The 19,624-nt window shown below is 53.3% G+C and overlaps 2 protein-coding genes across 3 annotated transcripts in view; one reads left to right on the plus strand and one right to left on the minus strand.

Moving 5' to 3' along the window:
- Positions 1 to 2,147: 2,147 nt before the first annotated feature.
- On the plus strand, positions 2,148 to 9,223 carry HAPLN3 (hyaluronan and proteoglycan link protein 3; the record flags this gene model as incomplete). Its single annotated transcript, XM_080692847.1, has 4 exons — positions 2,148 to 2,259; positions 4,564 to 4,932; positions 7,735 to 8,037; positions 8,937 to 9,223. 4 exons carry the CDS (start codon positions 2,148 to 2,150, stop codon positions 9,221 to 9,223), a joined length of 1,071 nt encoding a protein of 356 aa, XP_080548973.1.
- Positions 9,224 to 13,063: 3,840 nt separating this feature from the next.
- The window catches only part of ACAN (aggrecan), a gene marked incomplete at both ends in the record, with an annotated part of 38,513 nt that continues 31,952 nt past the window's right edge, over positions 13,064 to 19,624 (minus strand). For both annotated transcript variants that reach the window (XM_080690427.1, XM_080690426.1), the window contains 5 exons: positions 13,064 to 13,140; positions 13,534 to 13,716; positions 15,668 to 15,812; positions 16,434 to 16,516; positions 17,275 to 17,433. In XM_080690427.1, the coding sequence (XP_080546553.1) occupies positions 13,064 to 13,140; positions 13,534 to 13,716; positions 15,668 to 15,812; positions 16,434 to 16,516; positions 17,275 to 17,433 (647 nt within the window). The remainder of the gene's footprint in view (positions 13,141 to 13,533; positions 13,717 to 15,667; positions 15,813 to 16,433; positions 16,517 to 17,274; positions 17,434 to 19,624) is intronic.

A 19,624-nucleotide genomic window follows, 5' to 3' on the forward strand; every position in this document is an offset into this window, starting at 1 on the left:
TTGTGACTTCTCTGCTTAATGCCATCATCATTGGCACCCCAGGACAGTGGGACAAAGGACAGGTACCCAGCCTGACACCCAGGCATCTAGACACAGGCCCTGCTGACCTTACTCTCTCTCCCCATCAGCCAGGACCTTAGCGGGAAGCAGAATTTATTTCAGATGGTTCTGGTGGAGAGACTTTATTTATTTATTATTTATTTATTTGGTACTGGGGATCACACCCAGGGACATTGTACCTCTGAACTACACTCCCAGACCTTTAAACTGAGTTAGCAAATTTAGAGAGACCCTCAGAAATCTAGTGAGACCCTGTTTCAAAATAAAAATGATAAAAAAGGGCTGGGGGTATAGTTCAGAGGTAGACTATCCCTGGGTTCAATCTCTAGTACTAACCAACTAAACAAACAAAACCAAAAAAAAAACCCCTGCTTGCTGCTTACAACATTTTTTGAAAAAATGTTGATACTGTCACAATATCCTGCTGTGTGTGTGTGTGTGTGTGTGTGTGTGTGTGTGTGTGTGTGTGTTACTGGAGACTGAACTTAGGGGCATTCTACCTCTGAGCTATATCTCCAGCCATATATATGTATATATAATTTTTTAAATATATTTTTATTGGTGCATTGTAGTTAAACATCACAATGGAATACAAGACTTGTGAGGATATTCAAGTACACATCATCCAATTAGCCTTTATCCAATCCCCATCCCACTCCCTCCCTCTCCCTCAATCCCATGCTTGATTTAGTGATTAACTTTGATATATTTGTTTACGTATATCATGTGTTTTAAAGAGATTCCATCTTCCCCCATCCCATCCCCTCTGATTGGTCACCTTAATTGCTCCTCCATAGGGCCCTTTCTTCAACTAGATTTCCTCCTATTACCCATTTCTTCCTAGTTTTTGCATATTAGGGAGAGCATCTGATTTTTTATTTTCTTTGATATTTCTCTGTGTATGCTGCATTGCAAGTTCAGATCCTACTCTTGAAGGCCCCGGCACTGGCCTGGCCACCTGGCAGACTCTGATCCTGGCCTCACTGGCTCCAGCACCAGCCTTGCCTCATGGCAGGTTCCAATCACAGCCTCGCTGGCCCCGGCACCAGCCTCACTCCTCGGCAAGCTCTGATCCCAGCCTTGGAGGCTTCAGCACCAGCCTTGCCTTTAGGCAAGCTCCTATCCCGGCCTTGCTGGCTCTAGCTAAGGCCTCACCGCATGGCAGGCTCCGATCCCAGCCTCCTTGGCCCCGGGGCACCTGCCTCCCCCCTCAGCAGGCTCTGATCCCGGTCTCTGATGCCCCAGCACTGGCCTTGTCTCATGGCAGGCTCTGATCCCGGCCTTGCTGGCCCTGACATTGGCCTCCCTCCTCGGCAGGCTCCAGTCCTGACCTCCGAGGCCCCAGCACCGACCTTGCCTCACAGCAGGCTCTGATCCCGGCCTCTGAGGCCCCAGCACCAGCCTTGCCTCACGGCAGGCCCTGTATATATATATATTTTTTTTTAATCTTGAAATTTAAATCTTTAAAATCTCACTAAATTGCTGAGGGCCTTGATAAGTTGCTGATGCTATCTTCAAACCTGTGATCCTCCTATCTCAGCCTCCTAAGTACTGGGATTATAGGTGTGTGCACCACCACACCCAGCTTCATTTTCCCAGTTGTCTTTTTTTTTGTGTGTGTGTGGTACTGGGGATGGAATCCAGGGACATCTACTTCCGAGCTACACCCCCCAGCCTTTTTTTTGAAACAGGGTCTCACTGAGTTGCAAAGGACTTTATCAAGTAGCTGAGGCTGGTCGTGAACCCCGATCCTCCTGTCTCAGCCTCCCAAGTGTTGGGATGACAAGCGTGCACCACCACACAGGCTTTAGTGGTCTTTTTGGTGCTTGCTAATTCCTTGTTAGGGTTTTCTCACTGCCCATCTTGCTGGCAGGGTGCAACCCGTGGGGACAGGCACCTCATATAGCCTGTCACCACTACCTTCTAGGCTCCCAGGAGATGCCCCGCAGTGGACTGTTGAGTGGGTGCACAAGGCTGAGGCCTCGGCAGCAGGGCGACTCTGATGGGCTCCTTTTCTTCCTCACCCCAGTTTGCCCAGGGCCCAGCCTCGCCCAGAGCTCCCAGGCGCCTACACTGTGCCTGCCGTGATGGGCCCGCTGCTCCTGGTTCTCCTGATCCATCTGCCCTGCATCTCTGGACTGCCCTTCTACAATGGCTTCTACTACTCCCGCAGTCCCAGTGGCAATGGCTATGGTGAAGGTGGGTGGCCTTCCATGTGCTTCCTGGCTCCTGGCTGGGGTGGGGTGGATCTTGGGGCAGACCAGCCTTGCTTCTGAGACAGAGAAAAGAGGTGGTTTGTTACCGTGTATTTGCCAGCCCCCTACACGTGTGGCTGATTCACTTCAGGATGCTCATCTGTATGTTTTATACTTTCCCAAATCCTATTGGGGGGGGGTCTTTGGGATCCAGTTTTTTTCTTAGGGGGGAAGGGCACTGGGGATTGAACCTAGGGACATTCTACCCCCAAGCTACACTCCCAGCTCTTTTTTATTTTGAAACAGGTTCTCACTAGGTTGCTGGAGGTCTTGCTACATTGCTGAGGCTGTCCTTGAACCTGAGATTCTCCTGTCTCAGCCTCACAAGTACTGGGATTATGGGTGTGGGCCACCATGCTAAGCAAGACCCAGTTTAAATGTGACTCCTGGGATACCCAGTGGAAAAGGGATTGGGGGATACATAGATGTGAATTTGATTTTTTTTCTGGTACTGGAGATTAAACTCAGGGCCATTCCACCTCCAAGTTACTTCCCTAGCTATTTTTATTATTATTATTATTTTTTATTTTGAGATAGGTTTTTGCTTAGTTGCTTAGGCTATCCTTGAACTGGCAACCCTCCTGTGTCAGCCTCCCCAGTCCTGTAATTATAGGTGTGTGCCACCATGCCCAGCTAAGTTTGGAACTTCATTCTGCCTGTTACTAACTGGATGGCCTTGGGCAGGGGACTTTTTCTTTTTTTAATTTATTAATTAGTTAATTTCTTTGTAGTACTGAAGATTGAATTAGGACCTTTTATACTAGGCAGACACTCTACCACTGAGCTACAACTTCCAGCCTTTTTAAAAATTTTGCTCTGAGACAGGGTCTCACCAAGCTTCCCAACCTGGCCTGAGTCTCCCTGTCCCCCTGCTCCAGCCTCCACGTAGCTGCCCTTCCAGGTCTGTGTCACGGCGCCCAGCCGAGCTCTAGCCTCAGCTCTGCCTCTTACCAACTGAATGGACTTGGATAGGGGATGTTTTATTTAATGAAATGAATGAGTTGGTAGTAGTGAGAACTGAACCCAGGACCTTGTACACGTAAGGCAAGTGATCTACCACTGAGCGATACCCCTGCCTTTTTATTTATTTATTTATTTATTTTTCTTTTTGGTGGTACTGGGGTTCCTGGAAACTCTTCTACCTCCGGGCTACATTCCCAGACCCATTTTTTTTAATGTATATTTTTATTTGGAAACAGGGTCTCCTAAGCCAGCAAGCCTGGCTACGAACCTGTGAGATCCTCCTGTCTCTACCTCCCAAGCGTGGGGATTACAAGTGTGTGCCACCACGCTCGGCTTTATTTAATTTTTTAATTTTTATTTTTTTGTGGTACTGGGGGTGGAACCCAGGGGCTTTCTATCTCCGGGCTATACTCCCAGCCCTATTTTATATTTTATTTGGAAACGGTCTCACTAAGTTGCTGAGAGCCTCACTAAGTAGCTGAGGCTGGCTTTGAACCTGTGCGATCCTCCTGTCTCAGCCTCCCAAGTGCTGGGATTACAAGTGTGCACCATTGCCCTGGCTTATTTTGTTTTGAGACAGGTTTTGCCAAGTTGCCCAGACTGGCCCGGACTCACCATCCTCCTGTCTCAGCCTCCCAGGTAGCTGGGATTACAGGCATGTGCCTGGCTCATTAGTTAGCCCTTGATGTATAACAGGCCACCCAAAACTCATCCGAATGCCTGAACACAACAGCTGTTTCTTAGGCTCGTGTTTTGTGGTCAGCCTGGGGGAGAGAGAGTTGTGGGGCGATGGTTGACTCCCTTTCTTCTGGCCCTGTACTTGAGACCTACAGATGGAGCCACAGTCAGGATGACTGAGGCTGGATGGCCCAGGAAGGCCCCAGCTGGGGAGGTTGGCCCCTGCTCCATCTGGCTGGCCTCTCATGGTCCACCACGAGCCTGGGCTTGTGCTCATGGTAGCTGCTGAGGACCCAAGAGGAAGTGGGTGTAGCCAGGCCCCTTGGGAACTAGGCTCAGAACAGGCCCAGTGGAATGTCATTTCTGCCATTAAGCAAGTGGCAAGACCAGTGCAGATGGAAGAGGGTGGGGAACAGATGCTACTCCTGATGGAGGGAGAAGCAAAAGCCCACTTCAGGGCAGGTGGACACCCGGAGGGCGCAACAGGGTGGACATGTTTTTACACTCTGCATACCTGCTCCCCTGGTAGTGGGGGTGAGGGTGTGGGCAGCCTTGCAGGGTGCAGGGATAGAGCACGGTCCCCATCTGTCCGTGCCTCTCCCCGCAGGCCTCTTCAAAGGAGTGAAGCTGGTGGTGGAGACGCCCGAGGAGACGCTGTTCACCCACCGAGGGGCCAGTGTGACCCTGCCCTGCCGTTACCACTACGAGCCAGCCCTGGCCGCCCCGAGGCCTGTGCGCATCAAATGGGGAAAGCTATCAGAGAACGGGGCGCCGGAGGAGGATGTGCTGGTGGCCATCGGACACCGGCTCCGCTCTTTTGGGGACTACCAAGGCCGCGTGCGCCTGCGGCAGGACGAGGAGCGGGAGGTCTCCCTGGAGTTACGGGACCTGCGCCTGGAGGACTACGGGCGCTACCGCTGCGAGGTCATTGATGGGCTGGAGGACAAGAGCGGCCTGGTGGAGTTAGAGCTGCGGGGTGAGCTTCCCCTGGGTCCGGGGATGCTGGGACCTGACGCAGGGGGAGGGGGCCGAGAGGGAGCACCTGGATCTTGACGCTTTACATGGAAAAGCACATCTAGTCCTCGAGACAACCCACGAGGAAGCTGCCGTTAGCATCACCCTTGTTTAACAGATGAGAAAACCCAGAGAGGCCACGTAGCTTAACTAAGATCACAGCGCTTGTGAGTGGCAGAGCTGGCGTTTGAACCTAGGCAGGGGCTTTTAGAATCCCTTCTTTCTATTTCCTCATTCTCACCCCATTCAGGAGAAGGAAATGAGGGCTGGTCCCACAGCTCCTTAGAGCCAGAGCTCAGATTTGAGCAGGGTTAGCAGGTAACAGAAACCGAACACAGCAGGCCCAGAGGTGGGGACCAGGGCGCACCGCTGAGCCCTGGCTTGTCCAAAGGGAGCCATTGTACTCAGGCCTGGCCAAAGATGTCATGCCAAATGCAGTGGCATTTCTAATTTTTATTTTATTTTATTATTTATTTATTTATTTATTTATTTATTTATTTTTGTGGGTCTGGGGATGGAACCCAGAGGCATTTGACCTTCGAGCTATACCCCCTGCCCAATTTTTTATTCTTTACTTTGAAACAGGGTCTCACTGAGTTGCGGATGGCCTCACTAAGTAGCTGAGGCTGTGAGTGAACCGCGATCCTCCGGTCTCAGCCTCCCAAATGCTGGGATTACAAGCGTGCGCCACCACGCCTAGCTTATTTTATTTCCAGTACTGGGGATCGAACTCAAGGGCATTCTACCTCTGAGCTACATACCCAGTCCTATTATTTTTAATTTTGAAACAGGGTCTCATTATGTTGCAGAGGGTTTCACTAAGTGGCTGAGGCTGACCGCAAACCTGCCATCCTCCTGTCTCAGCCTCCCAAGTACTGGGATTATAAGCCTGTACTACCACACCCGGAAGATTTTCTCATTTGATAAGAGAAGCTTATCTTTTTGTGGAAGAGCTGGGCTTACGGAGAAGTCTCCTATTTTGAGAAGAGACCCAGGGCCCTGCAGGCCAGCTAGACACTGCAAGCCAGGGTCTTGTATGTGGGCCCCGGGTTGAGTTCTCAGGTGCTTGGACCTCTCCTGTCGCTGGGGTGGGGCTGTGTGTCCGCCCAGCTCTTCTCCCTAGGGACAGAGCTGGGGTGGGAGAAGATGCCCCAAGTCCATCCTGGCTGGTGTCAGCCATGGCACCTAGGAACCTTTATTCCTTTAGAGCTCTGGGCTGCTCAGAGCAGTTCCTCCGTGGCCCGCCTCGGAGCATCCCTGCCTGTCCACCCACGAGGCTTAGACGGCGGCTCAGAGGGCAGCGTTGCTCATTGGGCAGCTGGGTGTGGCGGAAGGGAGTCTCAAATGTGCAGTCCTCCTGTCTCAGCCTCCCGAGTGCTGGGATTACAGGTGTGTGCTGCTGGGCCCAGTTTAAACTTCCTTTATTGAAGGGCCCTTCGCTGCCCCTCTCCCCACAGCTTCTAGGGCCTCTTCTTTTCCTAAAAATCATGTTACATATGGAAAGTTTCTGGCATTTTCCTAAGAAACAGCCACATTAATAATGACATATCCAGTTGGCCCTTTCTATCGCGGGTCCCACATCTGCAAATTCAACCAACTTGCAGATCAAAAATATTTGAGAGGGAAAAAAATTCCAGAAAGTCCCAAAATCAAAACCTGAATTTGCTGCATGCCAAGTACTCTGCTGAATCCACGAGAATGAACTGTCACGTAGGCTTTGCCTTAGGTATCGTGAGTAATCTAGAGGCGACTCAGAGGGAGGATATGCATAGGTTATATGAAATACTATGCCATTTTGTAGAGGGACTTCTTTTTAAGGGCTGGGGGCCAGTTGAACCCAGCAGTTTTCTACCTCAAAGCTACACCCCCAGCCCTTTTTATTCTTTTTTTTTCTTTTCTTTCTTTTTTTTGCGGGTTAAAGGATGGAACCCAGGGGCATTCGACCTCCCAGGTACATCCCCTGCTCTATTTTTTAGTCTTTAGTTTGAAACAGGGTCTCATTAAGTTGCAGAGGGCCTCGCTAAGTAGCTGAGGCTGTCTGTGAACCGCCATCCTCCTGTCTCAGCCTCCTGAATGCTGGGATTACAAGCGTGCACCACCACGCCCGGCCCTTTTTATTCTTTATTTTGGAACAAGGTCTCACTTGTTGCCGAGGCTGCCCTCAAATCTGCAACCCTTCTATCTTAGCTTCCCATGTATAGGAATTACAGGAATGTACTACCACACCTGCTGTAAGGGCATCTGAGCATCCAGATGAGCATATGAGTCCCTGGAACCAATCCCCAGGTGACACCGAGGAAAGCCTGGGTGACCAGGTCTCAGTCCCTGGGAGGGAGGGAGGGAGCCAGGCCCAGCCTCTGGCACCCAAAGCCCACGCGTATCTTCTAAACCATCGCGTGTCCTGGAGAAGGCTCTTTCCATAGCCCTTGAATAATTATCTCTTTTTTGTCTTTTAGTTGGGGAAGTTAGTTGACTAATTATCTTTACAAGCCAGTAATGTTTTCTGAGTCCTACTGTGTGCAGCTCAGCCCCAGAGGGAGGTATAGAATGGGTATAGAATCTGTCTTGGAAGAGGGTGGTGAACTGGAGACTGGAGGTTTGCGGAGCCTTTTTTTGAGAGACTGTGTGTGCGAGACTGTGTGTGCGCGCCTGTGCACGCATGTATCGGGAGCCTGTGCACGCGTGTATTGGGAGCCTGTGTTGCGCTGCAGCTGGGCAAGCCATTACTCTCTCCTGCAGATTCCTCTTCCTCCTCCCTCCCTAGGCGTGGTCTTTCCCTACCAGCCCCCCAAGGGGCGCTACCAGCTCAACTTCCACGAGGCCCAGCAGGCCTGTGAGGAGCAGGACGCCGTGCTGGCCTCCTTTGAGCAGCTCTTCCGGGCCTGGGAGGAGGGCCTGGACTGGTGTAACGCAGGATGGCTGCAGGATGCCTCGGTGCAGTACCCCATCACGCTGCCCCGCCAGCCGTGCGGAGGCCTGGGCCTGGCGCCCGGGGTGCGCAGCTACGGGCCGCGCCACCGCCGCCTGCACCGCTACGACGTGTTCTGCTTTGCCGCCGCCCTCAAGGGTGAGTGACTCCAGGGTTCGATGGCTGTTGGCACCCGAGGGAGGGCAGCGTCTGGGGGCTCTGGCCCTTCCATTGAGAGCTCTAGAGCTCGGCAGGTCTGGAGGCCGCCTGGTGGAAATCCTGAGCCTTTGCTGCTGCCGCTCTGTGCTGGTCCATGGATTATTAAGTTATCATTTTCTGCATACTCTGCATGGCTCAGGGACTTCAGAGACAAATGGAACACACCTGTCCTCATAAAATGTCAAAACAGGAATAGATTCAGTGCTGTATCTCAAGCACTTAGAAAAGGGCCCAGCAAGCTGGGTGTTGGTGGCTCACGCTTATAATACCACTACTTGGGAGGCTGAGACAGGAGGATCGCGGGTTCGTGGCCAGCGTCGGCGACTTAGTGAGGCCCTCTGCAACTTAGTGAGACCCTGTTTCAAAATAAAGACTAAAAAATAGGGCTGAGGGTATACCTGGGAGGTTGAATGCCCCTGGGTTCAACCCCTAGTACCGCCAAAAAAGAAAAAAGAAAAGAAAAAGAAAAAGAGAAGAAAAAGAGAAGAAAAGAAAAAAGAAAGGAAGAAAGAAAAAGAAGGAAATAAAAGAAAGGGGCCCAGCCTATAGGGGGCGCTCAGTCAATGGTGTAACAGGTGAGAGGCTCTGGTCTAGGTGGGGTGCCCTCCTAGGGTGAAGTTAGGGCAGGGTGGGGGGCTGTACAGACATGACTGGAGGGACCCAGCCCTATGGCAAGCAGGATTGAGCTCTCACACAGGGAGTGAGCCCTGAGAAGTTATCCTGCAAAAACACCTGCTATGATATCTGTAGCACAGTGGCTTCCTCCCGGGCTGACTCGCCTGCAGCTCTATGGCCCCCATTGGCCCCCATTGGCCACACTTACACCCGCTTTCTTCCAGGGCGGGTGTACTACCTGGAGCACCCCGAGAAGCTGACGTTGGCCGAGGCTAGGGAGGCCTGCCAGGAAGAGGGAGACCAGATTGCCAAGGTGGGCCAGCTCTTTGCCGCCTGGAAATTCGGTGGCCTGGACCGCTGTGATGCTGGCTGGCTGGCGGATGGCAGCGCCCGCTACCCCGTGGCTCGCCCCCGCCCCAGCTGCGGGCCCCCGGAGCCCGGGGTCCGGAGCTTCGGCTTCCCAGACCCACAGAGCCGCTCCTACGGCGTCTACTGCTACTGCCCGCGCTAGGGCTGACGGCCAGCTGTGGACCGCCCTGCCCCTTCCCGACGCGCTGTGGATTTTATTGACTGTTTTATTTCCCTTGTGGGTTGGGGCAATTTTGGTATTGTTTTTATATTTCTCAACTGAAAAAGAAATTTTTAAGTATTATTATTTTTTGTACATCCAACAGAATCCAACTCCCTTGGACACCCCAAAGCTCCCCCTCTGGGACATCTGAGGTTTGTGGCCTTTTAGAGGGTTCCCACTGAGTCCAGCTTGTCCCCTGGCCAGGGGATGGCAGTCTGAGTAAACAGTGGCCTGCGGAGGGTGCCACGTGGGGTCAGGGCATGGTGGCCGCAGCCATCCCTCTGCCCCAGCCAGGGGGAAGGAGAGGGCCCGGGGTGGGGCTCTTTTTATTTTTGGAGTGGGGTGAGATCTGCGGGAAGGAGAGATTCCCTCTCTTGTTCTAAAGAGTTCATTTCCTTCTGTCTCCTGTCTGGGGAGCTGTGCTCTGGCGTGTTCCCTCCATTGCATAATAAATGGTGCTGTGACTCCTTCCTCCATCCCAGCTCACCTCTGGGCCTGGCTCTCTGTCTCGTGCAGTCTCAGGGCCCAGCTCCCAGCCCAGTGGGGTTGTAGTCCGGTGGGCAGGGAACTCCGTGGGCTGCCTCCAGGGAACAGACCTGGCCTGCACCACAAGCTCTGGTGGTGTGTCTGTGAGACCTTGCAGAGAGTGGCTGTGCCCTCCGGGGGCCCTCAGAGGCCAGGATCTCAGGGCCCAGCCTCACCCTAGCCCTGCTTCAGAAACGGCGCCTCTTGCCTCCTGCAGGCACGCCCTGCCACGAAACACTCCATTATTCAATCAGTTTTTCACTAGTCCAGTGCTTTTTTAGAGAATCAGATTCCTGTCTGCGGTGGTGGAGCACACCTGCAATCCCAGCTATTTGGGAAGCTGAGGCAGGAGGATCATAAATTCGAGGTCAGCCTGGGCAACTTAGCAAGATCCTGTCTCAAAAACAAACAAAACAAAAGGCTCAGAGTATAGTTCAGTGGTAGGGCACCCCTGGATTCAGTCTCCAGGGGCCCAAATAAATAATAAATAAATAAATAAATGCAAATTCCTTGACCTCACCCCAAACCTGCTGAGTCCCAAGCTCTGGGGGTTGGCGCCACATCTGTGTTATCATTGACCCTCCAGGGGATTCTGATGCACATCTGAATTTGAAAGCCACCAACATGCACTTTTGTTTCATGTACAGATAGTGTACAACTTATAAGACAATATATTTTGAATTTATTTATTTATTTATTTATTTATTTATTTATTTATTTTTGCAGGTCTGGGGGTGAAACCCAGGGGCATTCAACCTCCGAGCTATACCTCCTGCCCTATTTTTAATTCTTTATTTTGAAACCGGGTCTCAGTGAGTTGCAGAGGGCCTCACTAAGCAGCTGAGGCTGTGAGTGAACCGCGATCCTCCGGTCTCAGCCTCCCAAATGCTGGGATTACAAGCGTGAGCCACCACACCCGGCTATTTTTTGAATTTCTATCGGTAAATTGAACTTTATCTTCCTATATAACAAAATACCTGAGATAATTAACTCAGAGAGAAAAGGTTTATTTTGATTCAGATTTGCAGGTTCCAGTCCAAGGTGGAGTGGCCCCATTGTTCTGGACCTCTGATGAGACGGCACCTCAGGGTGGGTACGCGTGGCAGAGAAACAGCTTATCAGGCAGGAAACAGAGAAAGACCGAGAGGCCGGGCCCACAGTCCCCCTCAAGGGCACGCTCCCAGCGACGGAAGGACCTTCCACTGGGCCCCGGTCCTAAAGGTCCTTCGAACCTCCCAGTAGCACCACCCTGGGGACAGTCTCCAACACAGACTTTAGGGCGGCATTCACTATCCAAACCATAGCAGATGGCATGGAAGCAAAGGACCGAGCAGACTTCGAGTTGTTAACTTTGCTGTTTCCCTGGGCTAGTGGAATGTGGCCCAACCCTCTCTCAAGATGCGGGTCAGCGACAACAGCCGCAGCTCTTGGGCACTCACGGCTCACCAGGAGACAGCGCGCTACGTGTACACATTGTGCTGATGTTCGCTGCTTTTCCTTTTCTTTCTTTTTTTCTTATGGTGCTGGGGATCAAACCCAGGGTGTTGTATACGCTAAGCAAGTGCTCTACCATTGAGCTATATTATTTCCCAGCCCTTAAAGTTATTTATTTCTTTAATTTATTGCAGTGGTACTGGGAATTGAACCCAGGGACATTCTATCTCTGAGCTACACCCCAGCCCTATTAATAATAATAATAATCATAATCATAATAATGATGATGTTGTTATTATTATTATTGTTATTGTTATTATACTAGGGATGGAACCCAGGGGCCTTCTACTTCTGAGCTACATCTCCAGCCCTATTTTTTATTCTTTATTTTTAAACAGGGTCTCACTAAATAGCTGAGGCTGGCAGCAAACCTGTGATCCTCCCCAATTGCTGGGATTACAGGCTTGTGCCACCATGCTCAGCCTTTTTTTTTTAAACAGAGTCTAACTAGTTGCTGAGAATCTCACTAAATTGCTGAGGCTGGCCTTGAACCTGTGATCCTCCTGTACTGGGATTACAGGCATGCACTATGGTGCCCAGCTTCTTCCTTTTTTTAATCCCGAGTTTCCCCTCTGTGTTGGGACTCAGTTTGCCTACCAGCTCCTCTGCACACACACAGTTACCCACACATGCCACCTCTGGCTGACGCACTTCACGCGCAGGACAGGCACAGGCAGGCACACACGCCTGCAGGCATGTCACGTGTGTGCACACATTGCACAATCATATACATGTGTGCAGAGAGTCCTTCAAACGTTGTAGTGAAAAGAAAGCACCACAGACATGACTGATCCAGCCTCTGAGCAGATGGGAGTCACCAGTGTGGGCTCATCCAAACACACCATGTTCCCATGGTCGCCATTCCTGAGAGCCCCCTCTAGGCCTTAGTCAGGGATGCCCTTTCCTTAAAACGAAAGAAGGGAAAAGAAAAGAAATAGAACTCTTCCAATGTCTTTATTATTATAATTATCATAATCTTTAGTTTTCAAAAATATAAATAGGTGCACGGAACCCTGGTGCCTGCACGGTCCCGGGGGTGGGTGGGGTGGGTGGGGGAGGGGTGGGCGACGCTCCCTGGGGGAGGAAGTGCCCCCACCCAGCCCTGCCGAGATTGATACTTGCTAGGGTGGCAGGCCCAGGTGAGAGGACACCCGAAGAGGGACCCCTGGAGGGAAGGTGACCCCCCCCCAGGCTGCTGAGACCTCTCCCGTGGCCAGCCGGCCCCAGTCCCAGCCCCTGCCCCAGCAGATGGTGCAGCGCTCCGGCTCCTCTGTCCAGTACATTCAGCTGCAGTCCCGTTTGAGTCCTTCTCGCCCTTTGCCTCTGCCCCTTCCAGCTCCGGCTGCCCTTCACCCTCCTCCCTAGCGCTCCCTGGAGGTGAAATAACCAACCATTGCACTGCTCCTGGGTAAAGTCAGGAAACAAAAATAGACTTCTTTATTTAACTTAGCCCCTCCCTTCTCCCCTGTCCCTGCTCTGGTCCCTGGAAAGGCACAACGGGAAAGTGAAGAAATGTCTCTAAACTCAGTCCGTGGGTTACAATGGCTTTGCTTTGCTTTGGCATCTGGGGGACAGAATTCGACGCGGTTCTGGTGATTGGGGTGGGTGGGTGCATACACAACGTGGGATTTATTTTTTTTTCCTTTAATGGGATTCCTTATATGACAAAAAGCGGCAAGAAGAGGACACCGTCTGGATGGGATGCGCTGTCAGCCCGCCAGGCTCCTGGGCTCAGCGCCCTGGGTGGTCTGGATGCTCTTCTCAGTGGGTCGTGCTGGGGCGAATCCTCCTGGGGCGCCGTGAGCTCCGCTTCTGTAGTCTGCGCTTGTAGGTGGCAGCTGGGGTCAAGGGGAGATGGAAAGACACCAGTGACTGGGGATGAAGTGGCGCCGAGCCCGGGGACTCCTGCCTCCCCTCTCTGCTCCCTCACCGCACCCCCTGCATTGCGGGCTCTGAAGGCAGCCAGAGACTTTACCAGCGCCCTTGAGTTCTGCTTTTCCTTGAAGCTCCTTGGGCTAAAGGGATGCAGGCTGGTGTGTCAAGGCAAGCAGGCCCTCCCTGGGGCAGCGGGCAGTGATCTGTGTCTGTGAAGCTCCCAGACCCTGACAGTCTGGCTTAGTCCCAGGAATGGTGTGGGATCCCCAGGAGATGGCAAGCCACCCTGTGCCCCAGCTAAGGAGACTGGCAGAACCTAGCCCCAGCCCAAGTGATGGTGGGAGGGCGGAGCTCACGGTCTGTGCAGGTGATCCGAGGCTCCTCCCAGTGTCCGCTGGGCTGGCACCGGATGGTGGGCACGTGGCGCTGGATAAAGCCGTCTGTGCACTGGTATCGCACCAGGGAATTGATCTCATATCGGTCTTTCTTCTGCCCGAAGGTCCTGGCATGCTCCACCACCGGAGGATCTCCACAGGCCACTAAGGGGCAAACACCCTTTAGAAAGGGGTCTTATGGGGTGTTCTCTACTGACCCTTGTGGGCTGTAATGAGCCCAGAGCCCATGGCCCTGTGGGAAGGGCACTGAGCTCCACTGCCCCAGAGCCCCAGCTGCTCCAAAGGGCATTTTTTATCCATTGCCCTTGGCTTCTAATCTCAGTTCCTCAGTGAAGCAGCAGAGGGAGAATTCCAAGGGGCATTAAGGTGATGAGGATATCAAATGGAGAGAGAAAGGTGGTCAAGGGAGCTGACCGGGTAGACCATCTGGGGCTTCTTCTTTTTTTTATATTGAGGATTGAACCTCAGGAGCATTCTACCTCTGAGACACACACACACACACACACACACACACACACACACACATACACCCCAGCCCCGTTTTGTTTTGTTTTTTTTTGTACTGGGGATGGACCCAGGGGCATTCTACCTTTGAGCCACACCCCCAGCCCTATTTTTCTTTTTATTCTTTATTTTGAAACAGGGTCTCACTGAGTTGCAGAGGGCCTCACTAAGTAGCTGAGGCTGTCCACAAACCATGATCCTCCAGTCTCAGCCTCCCAAATGCTGGGATTACAAGCGTGCGCCACAACACCCAGCTTTTTTGTTTTGTTTTGTTTTGTTTTGTTTTGTTTTGCTGAGGATATCTGAGCAACATCCCTGGCCCTGATTTTTATTCTTTATTTTGAAACAGGGTCTCGCTGAGTTGCAAAGGGCCTCACTAAGTAGCTGAGGCTGTTCTCAAACCTCCATCCTCCTGTCTCAGCCTCCCAAATGCTGGGATTACAGGAAGGTGCTACCACACCCTGCTCATTGGTGGCTTCTTTGGGAAAACAGCCAGTGCTGGGGAAAAAGGGATGCAAGGGCCCCGAGCAGGAGCAGGTGGGGTATGTCATTCTAGCCCTTCCACATCCACAGACCTTGAACCGAGGACTCAAGCCTGGCAACCCTGGTTCTGTGACTGATGGACTCAGAAACCCAAAGGAGAAGGAGGCTCGCATTGCGGGCGCCATCCTAGTGACTCAGCAGCTGATACCCAACAGCCTGTGGCACTTGTGGGTCCTGACCTCTCTCTAACCTGCAATCTTCACCCTTCCCTGTGAGAGGTCTCTAGGGGCCAGCTCCCTGACATGATGATGCTGGGGGTGGCCTCATGTAGCTCCCATTTGCCTTTTGGGGATGCCCCCCAAGACCCAGCAGCTGGAAGATGAGGGGCACATCCAGGTTGCATGGCAAGATCTTCCCTTGGCAAAATTTTTTTTTTGTACTGGAGATGGAACTCAGGGGCATTCTATATTTTTTATCTTTACTTTTTGGTACTGGGGATTGAACCCAGAGACATTCTACCTCCAAGCTATGCCCCCAGCCTGATTTTGTTTCTTCTTTGGAAACAGGGATGTTGCTAAGAGCTTCTCTAAATTGCCAAGGTTGGCTTTGAACCTGTGATCCTCCTGTCTCAGCCTCCCAAGTACTGGGATTACAAGTTTGTACCACCACGCCCAGCTGAACTAAGGGGCATTCTACCTCCAAGCTACACTCCAGCCCTTCTTACTTTTTTTTTTTTTTTTTTTCAGTACTGGGGATTGAACTCAGGGGCATTTTACTTCTGAGATACACCCTTAGCCCTATTTTTCATTATTTTAAAATGGTCTTACTGAGTTGCAAAGGGCCTCACTAAATAGCTGAGGCTGTCCACAAACTGCCATCCTCCTGTCTTAGCCTTCCAAATGCTGAGATTACAAGCATGCACCACTGCGCCCGGCTCCTTCTTACTTTTTGTTTGGAAACAGGGTCTTGCTAAGTGGCTGAGGCTGTTCTCCAACCTGCGATCCTCCTGTCTCAGCCACACAAGTACCAGGATTACAGGCGTGCACCACCACACCTGGCGGGCTGGAGAGCCATGACGGGTGCCCTGGGCCTCCTCCCGGCCACTTACCTGTGCCTTTTTTACAGGTGAAGGGCAGGTGGTAATTGCAGGGCACATCATTCCACTCGCCCTTCTCGTGCCAGATCATCACCACGCAGTCCTCTCCCGTAGCAAAGAAGTTGTCGGGCTGGTTGGGGCGCCACTTCTCAAATTGCTGAGGACAGGAGCAAAGCAGGGCTGAGGCCAGGGTGGGGCCAGCGTGGCCGGGCCCCCATGGACTTCCCCAGTGAGGTCTCCCTGTCTCCGTTCTCTTTCAGCCCACGTCTGCCCTCCGGGTGTGGGTGAAGGCTGCTGGGAGCTAGGTCAGGGTTGACTTAGGTGCTGTAGACATGGCTGTCTAGGGAACTGGCCACATGGCCTGGCTCTGGTCCTTCTCAGGAGCTCAGAACCCTCATGGATGGAGCCCTGATGGGTGCAGCCCTTCCCTAACCAGTAGCACTGACCACCCAGGCTGCTCTTTCTGCACCTATGCAGACTCCATCCCTCTCCTTGCATAGAATGCCGACCTTTATGGGCAAGGAGGCATCCTCAGTTGTCCCAAGGAAGCCCTCGGGTGGCCTACTGTCATCCATTCCCTCCCTCCCGGCTCCCTCCCTCTCCTCTGCCTTCCTTAACTCTGCTGGCCCAGCCCTGGCAGATGCCCCGAGGCAAAGGCAAAAGAGACACAATCCCTGCTCTGGGCGGCTTCTGCTCCCTCAGCTCCTCAGCGCATCTCCAGGGTCCGTATCCCTCTCTTCTGGGCCACCAGCTGTGGCCGGCGTACCCCAGAACTCACCAAGGGATGTCCATCTGACCAGCGGAAGTCCCCTTCGATGGTCCTGTCGTTCAGGCCAACCCACTGGTAGTCTTGAGCATTTTCTGGAGAGAGAAGTTGGAGTTGGACCTGGCAGTGGATACTTTGGGGGTGTCTGAGAACAGGGGTTAAGAGAGGCAGAGGGGCTGGAGGGAGGAAAGAGGTGACTCTCTTCCCAGGAGCAGGCTGCCTGCTTCTCAGACCCTTACAAGGGTCTCAGCACATGCATATTTGGGGTGCACTTTGGACCCACCCAGGCTACATGGACAGATGACAGCCACAGGGTTAGTGTAGGGCTGGCTCTGAGTGGCAAGGGGCTGTACCAGGTGCAGCCAGAGCTGATGGCTCCCAAGATCTCTGTCTTCTTTCCAGAAATTCAGGCTGAGAGAGCCCTGCTCTCCCTCCCAACCTCCCACTCCTGCGGCCTCACTGTGCCCAATCTTTCTTTTTTTGTTTTTTTTTTTTGGCGGAGGGGATTGAACCCAGGAGCATTCTACCTTTGAACTACACCCCCAGTCTTTTTTTTTTTTTTTTTTTTTTACTTTGATACAGTCTTGCTAAGTTGCTCAGGCTGGCCTCGAACCTGCAATCCTCCTGTCTCAGGATCCCAAATGCTGAGATTATAAGTGTGCACCACCACACCCAGCTCTTTCTGCTTCTTCTTCTTTTTTGTTTAGCAGTGCTGAGGATGGAGCCCAGGACCTCATGTGCAGTAGGCAGGTGTGCCACCACCGAACTGCACCCCGGCCCCTGGTCTGCTAATTTGGGAGCAAGGGAGACCTCCCCAGGCACTGTCCTCACCCCGAAGACCCGCCACACTCACTGTTGACAAACTCTTGCTCCTCAGGGGTGATGATGCTGCTCAGGTGTGATTGATGTTCCCGACAGCGCCTCTCGGCGTCCACCCAGGTCTCACGGTCAGGGAAGTGGCGGTAACAGTGGCCCTGGAACTTGGTCCAGCCCTCCTCGCACACCTGTTGGTCTGCAACACAGGTCAGGGGCTTGAAGGGGGGGGCACGTGGAGTTTGCTAGTCCTACTGCACGGATGCCTGTGTCCACCCCACCTTAAGAACCGTGTGAGCCGGGCGCGGTGGCGCACGCTTGTATTCCCAGCATTCTGGAGGCTGAGACCGGAGGACCGTGGTTCGGGGACAGCCTCAGCCACTTAGTGAAGCCCTCTGCAACTTAGTGAGAACCTGTCAGAGGTTGAATGCCCCTAGGTTCCATCCCCATCCCCGCAAAAAAAAAAAAAAAAAAAAAAAAACCCAAACCAAAACAACAACAACAACAAAAAGTCCAGGCCGGCTGGAGAGGAGCTTCCAGCAAGGCCCCCCCCCCAGCCTCAGGGTATGTCCCACCTCTGGGAAATGCCAGGGGCCAGTTCCTTTGATGGGGGCGGGCTGCCCCCAGCTGCCCCCTCGTTCTCCTCCTGTGCTGCCTGCTCTGGAAGCTGGAGGTCAGCGCACCAGTTTTGAAAACACAGGTAGCAGGTTTTGAGATTTAAGGCAAAACATGGCTCAGAGGGGCTGTGGGGAGGGGAGCTGGGGAGGCAGGTGGGGCAGCAGGAGGGCCAGGCTGGGCACAGGGCGGAGCTGGCGGCCTCCTTCCTGCAGAGCCCTCGGTGAGGCCCGAGGAGCAGAAATAAATCTGCTTTGGGTCCAACAAAGACAGGGCACTGTAAGGCCATCCGCCAGAGCTGGTGCCCACCAAGGACACCAGGCCCTTCCTAGGAGCAGCACAGCCACTGTCCCTGATCCAGGGGCCCTGGATTTTATTGACTGTATATTTCGTTGGCAGTTGGGTAGAGAGGAGAGCTTCTAAGTTGTGATGGGTTCTCTATCCTGGGGCAGCCCTGGAAGACAGAGGCAGGGGCTGCTGGTTCAGCCTCAGAAGAGGCGATTATGAGTCTCTTTCTAACTCTGCCTGTGGTGATGAGTGGGTAGTTCTGAATTAGCACCCCCCGGAGGTGTCATTTATCCCTCAGGAATTGGCAGATGCAACCAGGCACAGCTCCCCTTTGCTCCAGCCAGTTGTTAAGCATCTGCCAGCTCCTCTGCACAGCACAGGACGGGGGATTGCAGGTCCCTCTCTCCCCAGATGCCAGCTCCTCTGCACAGCACAGGATGGGGGATTACAGGTCCCTCTCTCCCCAGGTCCCTGGGGCCTCCCTGGTGCAAGACTGCTCTACTCAGGGGACGGCCCTCAGGATGAGGCAGCCTCCCATCCGATGCCATCAACAGTGAGGAAGGACGGACCAGAACATGAGGGGAGGGGTCTTGGGATTCAGGGATTCAGGTATCCAGCCCTGAATCCCAAGGGTGAAGATTGGGAGGGCCAGGGAAGAGAGAGGCAGAGTCACAGGAGGGCGTGGCGGGCGGGCTTGCTACCCATCCATTGCTACTGATGCCCGCCTGGGGAGGGGGGTGAGCAAAGGAGGAAGGAGGCCGTGAGGCCTTGGAGGTAGCGGGACACCCTTGGAGGACAGAGGCCCCATGCCAGGCCGAGCTGTGGGGTCAGTGGGCCGCCTAAGTGCCTGGGGCTGAGCTGGACAGGCAGAGCTCGAGGGTGTAGCTGCTGGGGGCAGTGGAGCAGGGCTATGCAGGAAAGAGAACCCCAGGGAGGGGGGCTGGAAAAAAACAGGGAGGCCACAGTCAAGGCACAGACCACATGGGGCGGCAGGGCTCGGGTTGGCGCAGGAGATGAAGTGTAGGCCAGGGCCCATCTCAGAGGCTCCGGACCCAACTCCCCTGCTTCCAGGCTGGAACCCCAAAGCTGCCAGGTGTGTGGACACCCCAGACCCTTCTCCCCTGTTTTGGCTTCCTGGGGAGAAAATCCTTGTAGCTCTCTACTCTCACCGGGGCCAAGACCCCAGGCATGCACCAGTTTCCATGGGTTTCAGGGTGAGGACGGAAGGGGCCAGGCTGCAGGGGTTCCAGGCCTTTTCTCCCAGAAGCCTGAGGTTCCTCCACCAGCCCGTGACCTTGGCAGAGCCTCCAAGGAGTGTGCGGTTCCATGCCACCTCCCTGCCCTGCTTAGGCCTGAACGGAGACTCCGTGGGAGTTTCAGTTGCTTTCTGGAAGTTTCTGGGCATCCACTTTGAGAGTTCACTGGAAAGGGCTTGGAGCCCAGTGGTCTTCCTGCTCTGCATGGACCACGTGACCACCTCCCAAAGT

The sequence above is a fragment of the Muscardinus avellanarius genome, assembly GCF_963383645.1.
Source record: "Muscardinus avellanarius genome assembly, chromosome: 3".
In the NCBI taxonomy this organism is placed as follows: Eukaryota; Metazoa; Chordata; class Mammalia; order Rodentia; family Gliridae; genus Muscardinus; species Muscardinus avellanarius.